The sequence below is a fragment of the Electrona antarctica genome (assembly GCF_951216825.1).
Source record: "Electrona antarctica genome assembly, chromosome: 11".
Taxonomy (NCBI): domain Eukaryota; kingdom Metazoa; phylum Chordata; class Actinopteri; order Myctophiformes; family Myctophidae; genus Electrona; species Electrona antarctica.
This window is the reverse complement of record NC_136792.1, coordinates 7,474,731-7,493,385: the sequence shown is the minus strand read 5'-3', so window position 1 is coordinate 7,493,385 and position 18,655 is coordinate 7,474,731. Positions and strand designations below refer to the sequence as shown.

At 44.8% G+C, this 18,655-nt stretch overlaps 1 protein-coding gene across 1 annotated transcript in view; it reads right to left on the bottom strand.

The window, feature by feature from the left end:
- LOC306932889 (BCAS3 microtubule associated cell migration factor-like) overlaps nucleotides 1–18,655 on the bottom strand; it is a gene marked incomplete at its 3' end in the record, with an annotated part of 68,883 nt that overhangs the window by 12,543 nt on the left and 37,685 nt on the right. Inside the window, exon 8 of the mRNA XM_079514865.1 lies at nucleotides 20–127. Coding sequence (XP_079370991.1) covers nucleotides 20–127 — 108 coding nt within the window. The remainder of the gene's footprint in view (nucleotides 1–19; nucleotides 128–18,655) is intronic.

The following is an 18,655-nucleotide window of genomic DNA, read 5'->3' as shown; positions in this document are numbered from 1 at the left end:
TATATACAGTAGAGCTTACTGTTTGTTGCAGTGCAGGGCATAGATGGGTGTCTTGAACTGAATGGATTTAACCATCTCCCCCGTCCGTAGAGAATAGAGGTCAGCACAACAGTATGGGGGGCTTGTCCTAAAAAAGAAAAAAGCACACGCACGCACGCACGCACGCACGCACACACGCACGCACGCACGCACGCACGCACGCACGCACACACACACACACACACACACACAGATTAACCACTTAAGTCATACAGAGTACACACATCGTTGTAGGACAAGGTGTATCATTTCATGTTTTGACATTCTTTGAAAGTTTGTCTATATATATAAATATGGTCACCGCAAACCTGCAAAGAACTCTGGTTAAAGACGGAAAGAAAATGGATAGCTGGGTAACACTGACATTGATGGAACTGACAATAATGCAGCGCGCACACACACACACACACAAACATACTCATGCACACATTTTAAACACACACACACACAAACACACGCACACACACGGAGAGGGGTGTCTGTGTGTGAACATTGTATCACACATTAAACATAGTTTCTGGGCACGGCGGTGCTCCCTGGAGGTTTAACACAGTATTTGTTTCCAGCCCGTCTCTCTGCGGACGGAAGGCCTCCTCAATGAAAGCCAGTGGAGTGTGGGGGAAAAGGGGAAATGCTTTGTCATGTAACACACACACATTTACTGGACGCCTTTCTATCAACACGCCACGTCCAACGGCAGGCAGGCAGGGGCTGCTGGCAGGAGGACATAAATCCTCATCAAGACCCCCCTAAACTCTCTCTCTCCCTCACACACACACACACACGCGCGCGCGCGCGCACACACACAATAGAGTTGGTCCGATACCGATAATCGGTTACACGTGCCGATACCACCCTCAAGTGCTCGGTACTCTGAACGGGCCCTGATAATTTGACCCGAGTACCAAAACATCCAATTGACACTAGGCCGAATGAATGCAACGGGAGCAAGTCTGACCAAGTCAGAAAAAGGGGATAACATAAGTAGCTAAAAAAGGGGAAAAAAGTACTCGTATTGGTACTCTGTATCGGCGAGTACTAAAAATGAAGTACTTGTACTCTTAAAAATATGGTATCGGGACAACTCTAACACACACACACACACACACACACACACACACACACACACACACACTACGGCTGCCACTCTTTCTATCATTCTACCTTCTTTCTCTCTCTCCCTCCTTCTCCCCATCAGCCTTGGCAGGAGGCCTTGGGGTGGCGTTGGCCGAGGAGGATACAAGGGTTGTAATGTGCTGTTCAGTTTTTATTTCTTGAGCCACAGCTTTTCAGCAGCCTATTTACTTCGCTGGTACATATTCAGGGCAGTTACACGCCTCATCTGTCCACCAGCATGTAAAAGTCTTTGGGCGTAACGCCGGGGGAGAGACTCTGGCCGGATCTCAGTCCGCTGCATTGGGATGAGGTCACGGCGTGTTTGTTGCGCCGCGCAGGTTAAGACAATAGCAGGTCTTAACGTGGCAGTCGTTTTGACGGTGACGTATTTATATACCACTCAACCACATGAAGCCTATAGCGTCCCCATTCTGGGCATGCCATAATAAGTGACTGAACAATCGCCAAAAAAAAAAAGCAGATCTATAAGCTCACAAGCCGTCATGTTGCGACACGTTGGGAGCGAGAGTTTGTATAGAGAGAGCAAGTATAGAGCTCCAGGGGGACGCCATCCAATGTTTAGGGTTTAAGTGATTATTAAGCCCTGGGCCTCATAATATGTGTTTCATCATCAGGGTACCATGAGTACTGAAAATAGCCAATCTGCAACAAGCTCACAATTCATCACAACGTTGCAATAGCGTATTTTCTCTATTGTTTCAAGGTTATCAATTATTTTTTCAGCCTATAATTGACAAGCTCTATCGAACGCTAAAGGATTATATGAGTCCAGTCAGGAGGGAGGAAGGACGGGGGTGTGTGTGGGGGGGGGGGGTGTTCTATTGATGACTGGATCAATGGGGAAATCCCCCTTTTCTCGCAGACTAAAACCAGTGCCCAGACAACCATTATGGACTTAACAAGGTTAAGTAGTAGTCAGTTATTGCCAAGTCACCAGGGCAAGAAATGTTGGACATTATTCAAATGGCCGAGCTCATAGCGTGGGGGGGTTAGACGTCCAGCCCATAGTGTGGGGGGGGGGGGGCAGACGTCCAGCCCATTACATGAGTCGGATGACCTCAGTCATGTTGAAACATTCTCCACTGACCGCCGCTGCACCCCTAGCGTCCATCCGTCTGTCTTCCAAATCAGCACCATCGCTCCCTTTTCTTCTTCTTCTTCTTTATGGTGGAAAGAGATCTGCGTCTCCCATCCAGGGAACACTCTTGACAGACACTCACGCTGGGTGAAATACCGCCCGGCCCAAACAGTCGAGAAAATTACCCTTTTTTTTTTCTCTTCTTCTTCAAAATATGCACATATCGGAGTATCGGAGAAGCAGCCAAGACATCTTAAACCGGCCGCAAATTGTCAGGAACATGGAAGCACTTAAGGGGGGGGGGGGGGGGGGGGGGGCACTTGGCCATGTGCTACTCCACAGCCAGTGAAGGGTTTTAATTTTCCCTAATTCTTCCAATGAACGAAGCTCAGAGCGGAGCCGATGATAGAGAAGCCAGTCTGTCTGTGCAGCTTTTTCACCCCTTTTTATTCTCATCCTTCCTTTTTTCCTCCCCTCCACTAACTCTCTCCTCTCCTTTGACACGGTCCTCGTGTGTCTAGTACTGGCCGTGCCATACACAGCACTGAGCCTTTTCCTCTTCTCCCTGACAGCCAACGCCAAACAATATTAGCATCTGCAGACCGGGTCCCGTTGTTGGGCGCCAGGTTGCGCGTGCTTACTGGCTCAGGAGGTGCCTCCGCAGAACACCGACTGGGCAAACACGCCGAGGGGAAAGCCCTGGTGAGACGCAGACCTCCAGAAGAAGTGTGCACCCTTAACGGAGACATCATAATCTCCTTCTATACAGACTGGACGAGTAGGAGTGAAGTGTGACTACTGAGGCCAGACAAAAGTCCTTAAGACTCCTCATAGTTGTGTGAATGGTAAAAAGACCGTACAGTAAGACCGTACCATATAGAACTCCTGGCCTCTACCTAAAATAATATGACTTCAACAGAATTCCATGAACAACTGCCTACAAACTCTCTCTAGGCACACTGTCCAAGTGTTAGCAATACTTTGATCCTGCCAAGGCCTGTATGCAAGTGCTGAGTGAGAGCGTGTGTGTGTGTGAGTGTGTGTGACTGCGTGTGTGTGTGCGTGTGCGTGTGCGTGTGCATGTGCGCGCGTGCGTCGTGCGCGTGGGTGCGTGCGTGCGTGCGCGTGGGTGCGTGCGTGCGTGCGTGCGCGTGCGTGCGTGCGTGCGCGTGCGTGCGTGCGTGCGCGCGCGTGCGTGTGTGTAATCAGATGCTGGGTGGGGATTAGCGTGTGCGTGTAAGGAGCTGCAACATTCACAGCAGACACCACAGACATGAGCACGGCTCCGCACACCCACTGACACAGCCAAGACTATCAGCCAACACTCTGCACACGTACACACATGCACGCACGCAAACACACACACACACGCACACGCACACGCACACACACACGCACAAGTTAGAATCATAGACTGGACTTTTACAGCTGGCACATGATTCATTGTCTGTAACACAGAGATAAACAGACAGAACCAGAAACACCCTCCACAAAGCCACATTAAATAAATGATGCAGCATCATGCATGTTTGCAACACTGTCTCTCTCTCTCCCTGTGTGTGTGTGTGTGTGTGTGTGTGTGTGTGTGTGTGTGTGTGTGTGTGTGTGTGTGTGTGTGTGTGTGTGTGTGTGTGTGTGTGTGTGTGTGTGTGTGTGTGTGCGTGTGTGTGTGTAAGACACTCATACTGTACGAAGGCTCTGGCTGTTGGAGAAAGTTTCCCAAGCCAGCGGCCGGACAGTCTGCTGTAGTAGCGGCGCCATGGGAGCCCTCAGATCTCAGACCAGCCAGAGAAATAAAACATTGTCCCAGCCACGTCTCTCTCTCTGCGTGTGTGTGTGTGTGTGTGTGTGTGTGTGTGTGTGTGTGTGTGTGTGTGTGTGTGTGTGTGTGTGTGTGTCTGTGTGTGTCTGTGTATGTGTGCATATGCGTGACACTGCCTGCGTGTCAGCGTGAGTGCATTCCTCCCTTCAGTCCCTGTGAGCAGCTATAGCTGGAGAAGATAAAAGAGGTGCCACATTAAAAAGTTTTTGAACAAACCCCCGATTTCAGTTTTCCATCATAGCGGGGGCCGGTTTTGACGGGAGGCGTCTGTCTCTCTCTCCAGAGGACCTCACACTACGACTGGGCTGTGGTGCTTCCCGTGTGCGAGCAGGGCACGGCACCCATTACCCAGCAGCCCCTGAGTATACGGGAAATTAACCCATTTTGACCTGAGATCAGATTCTAAAAATGTCTTCTACATCCTGACAGTTTTCTGAAAAAGCTATGTTTCCATGTCAGTCGTTCTTCGATTTTTCAAAAAATAGCAGACCTACAAGTTCGTTCTATGAGCTTGTAGATCTGCTATTTTTCAATAGCTAAAGTATCAAACAAACAGGAAGGTAGGAGCGCACACCAGTAGTGGGGAGGTGCTGACCGCAGGAGATAACTATGACTGAAAAAGGAGAGGCCGCACAGCAACTTGTTGCCGAAACGTTGGAAAAATAAAGATTTTGATGGCATCGTGACTACGAGCTGTGCGGCCTCTCTCCTTTTTCAGTAATAGCTAAAGTATAACAGAATGCTTGAAACACCAAAAGGGGTTCCCGCCCAAAATGAGTTAAGATTTATACAAAAATTTCACTCGACGATAACTCGCTTTCAGGCGGCTGCATCCATTGATTTGGGCATTATCAGAGTCCGATCAATCCAATTCCGAGCTCCATCAGAAGGAGACGAGGCCTCTCCAAATTGATTCAGGGGACAACGATAACCCGGCTATTATGGAATCAAAATGGCACCGGGGTTCAATTGTTTTGCTTTCGCAGTATTTTAACAAATGACCCGCTTCTAATGGAGGCAGTGCGAGGTCAGCCGTAATAAGATTCCCTGAAGCCGGCGAGGCCGGGGCGTGGGTTGAAAGCGAGGCTAAATCACAATTATCATTATGGATCCTGGAGGGATGTCAGTCCTTGCACATGTTAACCCATTCTGGACGGGAAACCCCTTTTGGTGTTTTTTAAGCTGTTGAAAAATAGCAGATCTACAAGCTCATGCGAGCTTGTAGATCTGCTATTTTGGAAAAATCATGAAAATGTTGGCACAAATCTTGTAGATATATATTCTTTCACAGTTTAAACTCAAATCTTTGCTTCTGGGGTGTCCCTGGAACAACATATTTTCAGATGGGGGGTTCGTGGGCCAATTACATAATAGTCTCATGGGGTCCTTGACATGACATAGTTTGAAAATCACTGATATAGAAACATAGGTTACTCCGAAAACTGTCATGATTTAGAAGACATTTTGTAGAATCGAACATAGGTCGAAATGGGTTAAGGTGACGCCGCGCGCCATTCCCCAGCTCAGTAATAGGACCGTTACGATGGCCCTATTACATCAATGTGTCAATTACTATTACTCAAACTGACCCTTGGGTCCGAATGGACGCAGAAGGAAAGGAGAGAGAGAGAGTAGGAGGAGAGGAGAGGAGAGAGCAGGGCTAGGCTCGGTCGCTTCCGTTGGTGGGACAAGACGCTACAGAGGGAAATTAAAGAGAAAATGGAGTATGTCCTGCCACTTACTGATCTCATAAAACTATATTTTAACTCAGAGATCGTACAAATGCAACCAAAATGGATCTGTATAAGGGCCCTTTTGGTGACAAATGTATAGCGATGTTCTAGGGATGGACGATAGTGACATTTTGGCCTATAAACAATTCATTGTATGATCTACAGTAATCGATTGGTAACGATACTGATATTGCTTAACAATTTATACTAAGGTGGTCGTATTAACAAGATGACGCAAGAGCCAACGCTAGACTGCCGACCCGGATGTACTTCGTTTTAGCGTGTTGCGGCGGCCATCCTAGATGCTAAATAAGTAGCGTCAATGCTAGCGAGCTAAAATGAAGCCATCCTTGCTCTAGAAAGCACCAATGTTCCAATCGGGATCACCGGATGATCAGCAAAGACGTCTGAACATCGCACGTTTTATCAAAACCATGGAGAATTCGGAATCTCGAGTAACAACTCTCCAAATACACTTCTCCCCAGACCTTCTGGTGTGCTCATACACTTTCCTCTGTCTCCAGTCATGTCTGTCCTCAGTATTGTTCACTTCCCATTGTTGTCGACGCTCTGTTGTTTTTGTCTCACTAATTGTATTTTATTTCCTTGTTTTATGGTGAATACTTGTAGTATTTTATTTCCTTGTTTTATTGTGAATACTTGTAAATGTATGTGAAGTTGTTTGTGTGTATGAGTGTATAATATATATATATATATTCTGTGAAAGTATGAAACAGCTGAGGTTGTGAAAAAAAGAGAAAAAAGCAGTTGTAAGAAAAATGTATGCTTTTAATTCTGTGAAGTTGCCTAAACTGAAATAAAAACAAAGTAAAAAAAAACAAAAAAACATGGAGAACTCCGTAGATTTAGAGTTATCCCATTTTTAGTCCGACAAGAAGTGAACGGCACTGCGGATGCACGAAACCTGCCTAGGATCACTGAAGAAGGAAAGGCCAAGCAAAAAACAAACAAAAAACAAATAAAAACGAAATCAGCGATCTATTGATACCGGTTTGATATCAATAATAAAGCTTATCTTTATTATTCTTTATTATTATAGAGGGGTCACGGTGGCACAGTTGGTGACCCCTCTATAATAATAAAAAAAAACAATGGAAAAAGAAAAGAAATAAAGAAAGAAAAGTAGTAACCCACATACGCACTGGAATGTCAGCTAAGTGACGTCTCATTCAGTAACTCTACTGAATGAGACGTCATGGGAACACAACAGTGTGGCGAACCGACCGACCAACAAACCAACGGCTAAACCCATTCCATAGTATTTAATCGGATGGGGGGGGGGGGGGGGGGGGGCAAAAACACAGCTCTGGGGAGGAAATAAATTACAGACTTGGCTCTATTATGATATGAATAACACGTACACGCTGATGTTTCACGAGGAGAACGAGGGAATCCTTGATCAAAGGAGACATGACCAAACCTCTGATGATGATGTCGGTGAGGGCATTGGGGCGACTATGACCTCAAATGGAAAAAGACTAATCGCGACAAATTAAAATCAGTTAAAATCTTGACTGTTCAACTTTTACAACAGTTCAAACACGGACTTTCCTCAAGCCAAATTACTGTGCTAATTACAAGGTCCTCTCTGCTGTAAAGTAACCAGTGTGTGCACCTGCTAAATTCATCAGCCTTCAGTAATATGGACGAGTGCTGCTGTAAAACACAGACTTGGGTATATGGGTCATTTTTACCATCCGGCTCTGCCACTGTGCTGGACCGTACCAGATTTTAAACCATTTTGACCAGAGATCAGATTCTAGATCCTAGATCCTGACAGTTTTCTGAAAAAGCTATGTTTCTATGTCAGTCGTCGATTTTTCAAAAATAGCAGACCTACAAGCTCGTAGCGCGCCACTCGGTGGCGCGCTATGAGCTTGTAGATCTGCTATTTTTCAATAGCTAAAGCATAACATAATGCTAACACCAAAATGGGTTCCCGCCCAAAATGGGATAAACCACTTAGGCCTGACGTCGATTCTACAAATGCCTTCTAAAGTTTTCTAAAAAAAAAGAAAAAATGTTTCTATAATTATGTCAGTCATTCTCAAACATTTTCATCTCAAAGAACCCCCAAGATTATATCTTCTATCGCATCTAAAAATATGTTGTTCCAGGGACTCCCCAGAAGCCAAGTTTTGAGTTAAAAACGCTCTGAAAGAATACAGTATATATTCAAATATTTGCACCACATTTTCAGGATTAAAACAAAAATAGCAGACCTACAAGCTCATAGCGCGGCACTCGGTGGCGCGCTATGAGCTTGTAGATCTGCTATTTTCCAATAGCTAAACTATAACATAATGCTTAGTAACACCAACAGGGGTTCCTTCCCGTCCAGAATGGGTTAAAAACCAACCAACAACTTAATGTTTTATGTGACTTTTACAACCGGGTGAGAGTCTTAATTTTAGCAACAGAGCCGTTTACAATGGTCATTAAGGCCCATTATGGAAAGCGCATGCTGCCATATTATCGTGCCATTATCATCAGTCTCGTCTGTCTTTGCACTTCCTCCCTGACGAACGGAACCCATCCTGACATCTGTTATTTTAGCTTTCACAATGCTGGCCATGCACTTCTGTTCACGGACAGTTTGCCTTCCCTCCCCTTAACAAAGTCTGAACGCTTTTAATCCTGCACACATCCCTTTTTCTTTTTTTTTATGAACAAGGACCGAACCGATGGATGGAAACCGCACGGCTTCATGTGGTCGGGAGATGGAGGCAGAGACGGAGCGCCACGGAGGGAATTAAAAAAGCAGGGCAAATAAATTCATTTACAAGAGGGGGGAGAACGTCATCACGTTTCCGACTGGTGCAAAGTTTTACAAGATCCCCGAATAACGAATTACAATTACATGCTATGGAGAAGTAAAACAAATACAGGCTTGGCTAGTAGGCCCGGCCCGGCTCGGAACTCCCAGCTGGCTCTGACCAGAGACCAGACACCACCGGTGCCCAAACCCGGGATGCCGCCGCCTTCGGCTCGGACCGGACCGGAGAAAAGGCAGCCAGTGATCAATGAGTGGCATTCATCGCAGCGCGTTTATGATGATGATGACGAATGGCGTTTCCACTCGTGAAAGAGTGTCGGTGTGTGTTCTGAGTTTGAGGATGATCTATTGAGCTACAAGCACCAGCTAGCTTAGCTTGCTTTATGCATAGAACCGCTACTACTAACGATGCACACACACACACATGTTTGGACCATTATGGAACAACAAAACATTTGAGGCATTTATAGTATATGTATATCTATATCTTAAGTAAAAGTACAGTATAAGTACACACATTGTACGTGTGTGAGTGTACTTAAATTGATATTTATATACACGTATACACACACACACACACACACACACACACACACACACACACACACACACACACACACACACACACACACACACAACTGTGTGCAACTAAGGTGAGTGTTAACAACCACAACATTTATTTGCACCATTGACATAAACTTCTTTGCTCTTAAATCGCCAAAAACTCGCCTTCCTCCCTCACTCCCTCCTTTTTAATCTCCCACCCCTCTTTCTCGCCTCCTCTTCTCCAGCCCAACCCCTACACACACACACGCGCACACACACACACACACACACACACACACACACACACACACACAGTCACACACACACACACACACACAACAAACGCTGACCACATCAGAGGGTGCTGGGGGCCTGAAGGGGGCCACAGTGATTCTGGCACGCCGCGGGCATTAGCGGGAAAGTAATTAGGGTAAAAAGTTCAACCGCAGCTCCGTGTCTGCAGCGCTGCCAGAAATACATTTCCTCTTCCATTCACTACCATACCTTCCATAGCCAGCATATTGGAAACACATTGCCCCCTCCCTGTGCACGGCGCGCACACGGTGTGTGTGTGTGTGTGTGTGTGTGTGTGTGTATTCTTTACTCATTCTTAAGTGTTTATGGCATCAAAACCTCATCCTACAGTACCTAAAAAAGGGCAGTGCACAGTAGCGCAAACACACACACACACAAGGCAAACACACACACACACACACACACGCACACACACACACACACACACACACACACACAGAGACACACACACATACAGTGTCGTTATGATATGTTTAGTTAAACGCTGCATGAAGATGAGATACAACAGAAAACATGTCACAGGAAATGGGCAACAATAAGGGTGCGACACATTGGACATCTACCAGCTATGATTTATGCATAAACCAGTGCATTCAACATTCTCCCTTTTTCCTCCGACAGCAGCGAAGTGCATATTAATATTCATTACCTTAACCATAGCTCGCATTAAATCCAATTTTAGCCAGCATAGCCTCCTGTGCCAATGTTCTGTCTGAGCTAAGTGGAAGCACTTGACACAAGAAACATCTGGTCAAGCAAGCGTTCTCTCTCCTCAGCTTTGACATCTCCAAAAGCACAATAGTGTGATATTTCACAATGACGACAATATCGGTACCTCTGTCCAGAAACAAGGGGGTGCCACAGTTTAGATAAAGGATCTTTAACGGATCTTTGTTAACAAAGAAAGACAGAAAAACGGGCCAGGCATTGAATGTAGGACTTGGCAGCAAAAGTGAAGTGAAAGTTCAACAACACTTTGTTGTGGACCTCACCCCGAGGCGGGACTCAGTGATAAAGTGACACGTCGGACACGTCTATCCGATGGTTTCAAATATCAGGGCTATGCACGCTACTGTAAGGCTTCATCCTGTTCTAATGTAGACACACAGAAGTGAACAAATAAGCCATTGGGTTGGAAATACATATCAAATTATAATTGCATAACACTTTTATTATGTATAATTATATGCATTACGCTTTATATTTATATAATCATTTCAAATTATCCATGTCCATTCGACAACTCAAACTGCCCCTATCTATCGTCCATGTAGATAATTCAAAACGCAGTCACAGATACCTCTCCTGTCATACCCCACTGTCATCTTCAAAAGGTATGGATGGAAAACTGCTTTGCGACTCTTCAAAAGACAGACTTAAAAGAGCAAGGGAGGTCTTCCTATCCGGGGAGACCTTGAGTTATATGGCCCCCTCTAGCCTGCACCAAAAGGAACCAGGCCAGATCTAAAGCAGCGACCTGCACCTGTGTATTCTCTCAGGGACCTGGGGGGGGGGGGGGGAAGGAGGAACACACGGCAGGACTGTGTGTGCATCCCTCCGGTCCATTCTTCACTCGTACGCCGGGACAGCGCTCCACACGTCCCAAACTCTTCTCCCTTCTGGCTCCAAAACTGTGGAATGCACTTCCCGTTGCAGTCAGAACTGCAGCATCACTCCCAATCTTCCGCCTTAGTCTGAATACCCACCTTTTCAGACTCCATCATGGCCCATAGCACTTACCCTAGCCCCTTAGATAGCATCTTTGTAGACTTGAATTGTATGTAGTCATAGCACGTCATAGTACATATGTATAGCTTAGTATAGTATGTATAGTTTATATGTATAGTTTCATTATATAGATATTCCACTGTTACGTTCTTAGTAGCTTACGCATGTTTCATGATAAATGCTTTTTATATATGTGATGTATTCCCATGCTTTTTTGTTCTTGCTTAATGTAAGTCACTCTGGATTAAGAGCGTCTGCTAAATTGTAAATTGTCGTATGCACCGAAATGGCTTCCTGGTTGGGAGAATGTTAGTTACCATGGGAGTGAGGGGGGGGGCAGCGCAGCTCACAGCAGGCCTGCTATGGAATGTAAAGTAAACTTTTCTTTTCTAGAGAACTACTTATTTAACCCATTTTGGGGGCGGGAACCGCTTTTGGTGTTTTAAGCATTATGTTATACTTTAGCTATTGAAAAATAGCAGATCTACAAGCTCATAGCGCGCCACCGAGTGGCGCGCACTACGAGCTTGTATGTCTGCTATTTTTGAAAAATCGTGAAAATGTGGCACAAATCTTTGAATATATATTTCAGAGCGAACATTTTTAATTAATATATTGGCTTCTGGGAGGTCCCTGGAACTACATATTTTTGAGATGGGGGTCAGTGGCCCAATAGGGATAATTCAGGGGGTCCTTGACATGAAAAAGGTTGAGCACCACTGACATAGAAACATGGGTTTTTCAGAAAGGTTTTCGGATTTAGAAGCCTTTTTTTATCGACCTCAGTCCAAAATGGGTTAACTACTGTAGTTTCTAGCTTAACTGAAGCTTTTTCTTGTCCCATGATATCAGAGGAAATGTACACGGGTACGAAAACTAGCGTGATCTCGATGAGGAAAAGAAATGTTCAAAATCTCCCCCAGACAATGACATATGAATTGCTTTGACCATGCGGCCCCCGCTGTATGGAATGGTAAGGGCTGTGTGGTAAAGGTCTCCATGCGGCCCCCCTGCTGTATGGAATGGTAAGGCCTGTGGTAAAGGTCTCCATACTGCCCCCTGCTGTATGGAATGGTAAGGGCTGTGTGGTAAAGGTCTCCATGCGGCCCCCGCTGTATGGAATGGTAAGGGCTGTGGTAAAGGTCTGCATACTGCCCCCTGCTGTATGGAATGGTAAGGGCTGTGGTAAAGGTCTCCATACTGCCCCCTGCTGTATGGAATGGTAAGGGCTGTGGTAAAGGTCTCCATGCGGCCCCCCCCGCTGTATGGAATGGTAAGGGCTGTGGTAAAGGTCTCCATACTGCCCCCTGCTGTATGGAATGGTAAGGGCTGTGGTAAAGGTCTCCATACTGCCCCCTGCTGTATGGAATGGTAAGGGCTGTGGTAAAGGTCTCCATACTGCCCCCTGCTGTATGGAATGGTAAGGGCTGTGGTAAAGGTCTCCATACTGCCCCCTGCTGTATGGAATGGTAAGGGCTGTGGTAAAGGTCTCCATACTGCCCCCTGCTGTATGGAATGGTAAGGGCTGTGGTAAAGGTCTCCATACTGCCCCCTGCTGTATGGAATGGTAAGGGCTGTGGTAAAGGTCTCCATGCGGCCCCCCCGCTGCTGTATGGAATGGTAAGGGCTGTGGTAAAGGTCTCCATACTGCCCCCTGCTGTATGGAATGGTAAGGGCTGTGGTAAAGGTCTCCATGCGGCCCCCCCCCTGCTGTATGGAATGGTAAGGGCTGTGGTAAAGGTCTCCATACTGCCCCCTGCTGTATGGAATGGTAAGGGCTGTGGTAAAGGTCTCCATGCGGCCCCTGCTGTATGGAATGGTAAGGGCTGTGGTAAAGGTCTCCATACTGCCCCCTGCTGTATGGAATGGTAAGGGCTGTGGTAAAGGTCTCCATACTGCCCCCTGCTGTATGGAATGGTAAGGGCTGTGGTAAAGGTCTCCATGCGGCCCCCCCGCTGTATGGAATGGTAAGGGGCTGTGGTAAAGGTCTCCATGCGGCCCCCCCGCTGTATGGAATGGTAAGGGCTGTGGTAAAGGTCTCCATACTGCCCCCTGCTGTATGGAATGGTAAGGGCTGTGGTAAAGGTCTCCATACTGCCCCCTGCTGTATGGAATGGTAAGGGCTGTGGTAAAGGTCTCCATGCGGCCCCCTGCTGTATGGAATGGTAAGGGCTGTGGTAAAGGTCTCCATACTGCCCCCTGCTGTATGGAATGGTAAGGGCTGTGGTAAAGGTCTCCATACTGCCCCCTGCTGTATGGAATGGTAAGGGCTGTGGTGGTAAAGGTCTGCAAAGTCATTACAAATCAGTCAGCCTGTCGGACTGTGTTTATGCGCACCACTTCCAGGACTACCGACTTTAATTTGACTTCCTATTTGAAGGGGGAAAACTGGCGAGGCAGAACGCATTTTCGACAGACACAAAACAGACATGCAAGTCAAAATAAACGCTTCAGAGTGAAGTCTGAAAACTGCCCTGCCTATGCAGTATGTATATATATGTATGTGTGTGTGTATGTGTGTGGGCGCCAAAAAAAAGGAAGTTTAACCCATTTAGGCCTGACGTCGAAATTAAAAAAAATGTCTTCTAAATTCTGAGTTTTCTGAAATACCTATTTGTATCAGTGGTGCTCAATATTTCATGTCAAGGACCCCAAAAATTATATGTAATTGGCCGCCGACCCCCATCTGAAAATATGTTGTTTCAGGGACCCCTCAGAAGCAAAGATTTGAGTTAAAAACATTCGCTCTGAAAGAATATATATTCAAAGATTTGTGCCACATTTTCGCGATTTAAAAAAAAAAAACAGAGTGGCGCGCTACGAGCTTGTAGATCTGCTATTTTTCAATAGCTAAAGTATAACATAATGCTTAGTTAAAACACCAAAAGGGGTTCCCGCCCAGAATGGGTTAAGACCAGATTACAGCCATTCCCATTTCCACAGACGAATGAATGACAAAAGATTCCAGGAATGATTTCATCAAAACCCGTTTTTCAAAAGAGAACATGACATTCTCGCCCACAAATTGAAGACAAACCTCTCACTTTGAACGCCAGCAGGAACAGATCATACCCCTGTCTACGCGTTGTCTTGCTGTGTGAGGGCCACGCTGGCTGCAAGCGGTGCGTGCAAGGCTGCAAGCGTGCGTGCGTGCACACACACACACACACACACGCGTGCACACACACGGTGAGAATGCACGAGGACACGTTTTTGAGTACAAAGAGCAAAAACATGTCTGAAGTCATCCAGATGTTTTGTAACCCACAGAACCCCCAAGTGAGTCATTAATGCCAATTCAATCATTAGACGTAGCTGGAAGCTACGTCTAATGTCTAATGCCATATCTAGCCATATCTACCCCACTGTATGTCCCTCTGAGTCATGGGCTTCTCTCTGGGACTCTGAGCCTGAACGATGCCAGACCTCTGGGTTCCGATGCTACACTGTATAGGCCTGGCACAATTATTAACCCATTTAGGCCCTGACGTCGAAATAAAAAAAATGTCTTCAAAATCCTGACAGTTTTCTGAAAAACCTTATGTTTCTGTATCCGTGGTGCTCAATATTTCATGTCAAGGACCCCAAGAATTATACGTAATATGCCTCCGCCCCCCATCTGAAAATATGTTGTTCCAGGGACCTCCCCAGATAAGAAGCAAAGATTTGAGTTAAAATGTTAACTCTGTAATAATATATATATTCAAATATTTGAGGCACATTTTCATGATTTTTCAAAAATAGCAGAATTACAAGCTTGTGAGCTTGTAGATCAGCTAAAGTATTACATAATGCTTAGTTAAAACACCAAAAGGGGTTCCCGCCCAGAATGGGTTAAATAATCGCCTAATCGCAATTATTTTAGATAATCGCAATTATTTTTGTCATAATCGTTTTACATTGAAACATCTCATACAGTAAAAAAAAAAACCTGAAGTAGCAGATCTACAGCTTTTAGATTACAACGAAATAGCAGCTATTTTCGCTATTTTCTTAACCGTTTTTTAAAGTACAAAAATACTGAATGTCAGTATTTGTATTATAATATGTGATAGTTCTTTTGTCATATCTGCCCTGTGCATTTTTTTTGATTACCAGGCAAACATTATTTTCACAATGTTCAATGCCACAAACAATTAAATCATTAACCGCAATTATTTGTGTGAGTTATTAATCGTCAACTTAAATTTGTAATCGTGATGCCAATCCATATTTCAGAGAGTCCTAGACCAATATTTTGAAAGATATTCTGCAAAGAAAACCTTCCTTGTATTAGTTTCTAATTTCTATTTAACAACATTTAACTAGTAAGCAAAACTTGTGGGAACATTGTTCCCATAAGTATAGGACTTATGAACAAGCAGGCCCCGTCTCAGTTCCGTGCATAGAGTGTGATGTGATGCCTCTTGGAACTATGACTGGTGGCCTTCTGTTGGCATTGTTTCTTTATTGTCTATGTACTGTGTGATCTGTTTGTTTCCATATGTTTTATGTATATCCTGATGACTGCTGTGCACAAAACAAATTTCCGAAAGGACAAATAAAGTATCTAACATGAGAGTGTGAAAAAAAATGTACACACATAACTGCCGATGCCGATACGAAAAAAGCAAAATAATGGCCGATGTATCGGCCAGTCCAATATATCCGCCACACCAGTCAGGTTGTAGCTTGTCGTGTGCTGCTGGAATGGCAACAGGGATCATGGTGTTACAGGGGGAAAGCGTACCATGGCCTTGTGCTGGTTTAAAAGCGTCACTTCCCCTAATCCCCTTAATCTGGTGGCTCTTTTTATTCAAACACTCTGTGATTTCCTTTTAATACACTGTAAAAGGATGGGATACCTCAGGTCCAACGCAGTTAACCTGTCGTGAAAATGCAACCGAAAAAGCAAAAGGCTTAGCACCACAATAGGCTTTCGGCAACTAAGCCGCTTCAAAAGTGTTGTACGGATCGAAAGGAATTTGTTGCTTGCGACACTGTAATTAATGACCAGGCATTAGGTGACAACGGGACTTTAAGCAGCTTTGGATAAAGACAATAAGGCACATGACATTATGTACATGTATGATTTTGGGGAGGGGTTTGCCTTTGTTCACTGTCTGGGTATTACTTTCTCCATTCTCTTGTCATTCTGGGGCGGGGGGGAAAAGCTAGATGTTCTATGGCACAGTATGCTTGTATAATGGACATGATGGAGGTTATATGATATCAATGATGATAATTAGTAGTATGATGGACTTGTATGATGGACATGATGGAGGTTATATCAATGATGATAATTAGTAGGCCATTGTATGAACGTCTAAAAAGGGTGTTTTGACTTTTAAGGCTCCAACCTGTTCATCCCAAGTATTATTGTTATTATCATTATTTGCCATTAGATGAAATAGATAAAATACACTATATTTGCACTGCAACTGTTCTTGCTCCACCAATTACATTTTTAAAGTAGAGCATTTTGTTTTTAAAAAGCTAAATGTTTTCTAAACTTTTCATACATTTAACCCATTTTGACCTGAGATCAGATTCTATAAATGTCTTCTACATCCTGACAGTTTTCTGAAAAAGCTATGTTTCTATGTCAGTTGTTCTTCGATTTTTCAAAAATAGCAGATCTACAAGCTCATAGTGCGCCACTCGGTGGCGTGCTATGAGCTTGTAGATCTGCTATTTTTCAATAGCTAAAGCATAACATAATGCTAACACCAAAAGGGGTTCCCGCCCCAAAATGGGTTAAAGATATTAAAAGTGAAATGATCTGCAAACCAAAAAAATTGTAATCGGATTTACATGCAGACCTATTAAATGCTGGCATGATATATACTATGACGTCAGACTTTCTCATGAGTTATCTCAGAGAGATTGTAAAAGTGAATGTCAGTAGTCACCACAGTAGTAATACATAACTAATTGGAGGGTGGTCAACTTAATAAAATAAAGTAGAGGTGACTCGGGGGGGTGACAGCCAGCCGCAAAACAGATTCCCAAAGATCAGACACAAGGCTGCCGATTGACCGGAGCCTCACAAGCGGGAGTATCTAAGGTCGCCATAGTGACCATGACATCAGCCCCAAGCCTTCATGTGTGTGTCGACCGGAACCAACCGCAATAACAAATCCAGTAGTAATCTCCACAGTGACAGAAGACTATATTGGTTCAAAGAAAGGAAGAGGGGGAGAAAAAGTAAAAAGAAAAAAGGACCACATCCTCTCAGCATCTGGAGATGTTGTGAGGGAGGGGTGTGAGGGGGGGGGGGGGGGGGGGGGGCTGGAGGTTGGAAATGTCAGGGTCTCCACTGACAGTTCCCTGCCTTCAATCCAGTAGAACTCTCGCTCCCAAAACCCCGGAGAACAAAAACATGCTTCTTCTTCAGCACTGAACTTTTACCCTAGAAGTGTGTGTGCTCTGAAACACCCACAAACGGCCGCATCGCCTCCGCCTTGCCCATATGATTTGCATTCATCTCACAAAGGGCAGCCTTAACCCATTTTGGACTGATGGCGATTAAAAAAAAGGCTTCTAAATCCTAATAGTTTTCTGAAAAACCCATGTTTCTATGTCAGTGCATGGTGCTCAACCTTTTTCATGTCAAGGACCCCCAGAATTGTCTCTATTGGGCCACGGACCCCCATCTCAAAATATGTAGTTCCAGGGACCCCCCAGAAGCCAATATTTTAGTTAAAAATGTTCGCTCTGAAATATATATTCAAAGATTTATGCCGCATTTTCACGATTTTTCAAAAATAGCAGCATTGAAAAATAGCAGATCTACAAGCTCATAGCGCGCCACTCAGTGGCGCGCTACAAGCTTGTAGATCTGCTATTTTTCAATAGCTAAAGTATAACATAATACTTAGTTAAAACACCAAAAGGGGTTCCCGTTCAGAATGGGTTAAAGCTCTGCAGAATTTGAATACCTGCGGACGTAATTAAAACGAGAGAAAATAATAACAACAGTGGGTACGGTTAGGAAACGCAAATCCTTTCCAGATATGCGAGGAGACGCACCAGGGCTTGCAATGGCACCAGCATTCTTTGCTAATTCCCAAAGCCCACTGGCACTGGTGCAGAGCGTGAAAGAGAGAGATGCATATGTAGCTTTGCTGTCAGGAAATTCACTGGATCCATACATTGTTTGGACTTAACGCATAATCCTTTCCATTGATAAAATTATGTTGAGTGTGCCTGGCTGGAAGTCCACAAGTACAGAGCTTCAGCGCACATGCTTTTTCCCCTTTCTGGTTTTCCTTTAATTTGCAAATCTTGTAATCTAAGCCTAGAGCTGACTGAACCAACGTCTAAACCAGCACGGCTGTAGCAGCCAAGACTCCAATCTGTTTTCCATTTAAGTGTCAGGACGGCATCCTTTTTGGTGGTTGACAAAAGCTGTTATTTCAAAATGATTATATGCTAAAAATTGTGTGAGGACCTTAGTAAGTTTATGAACCAGCCCAATG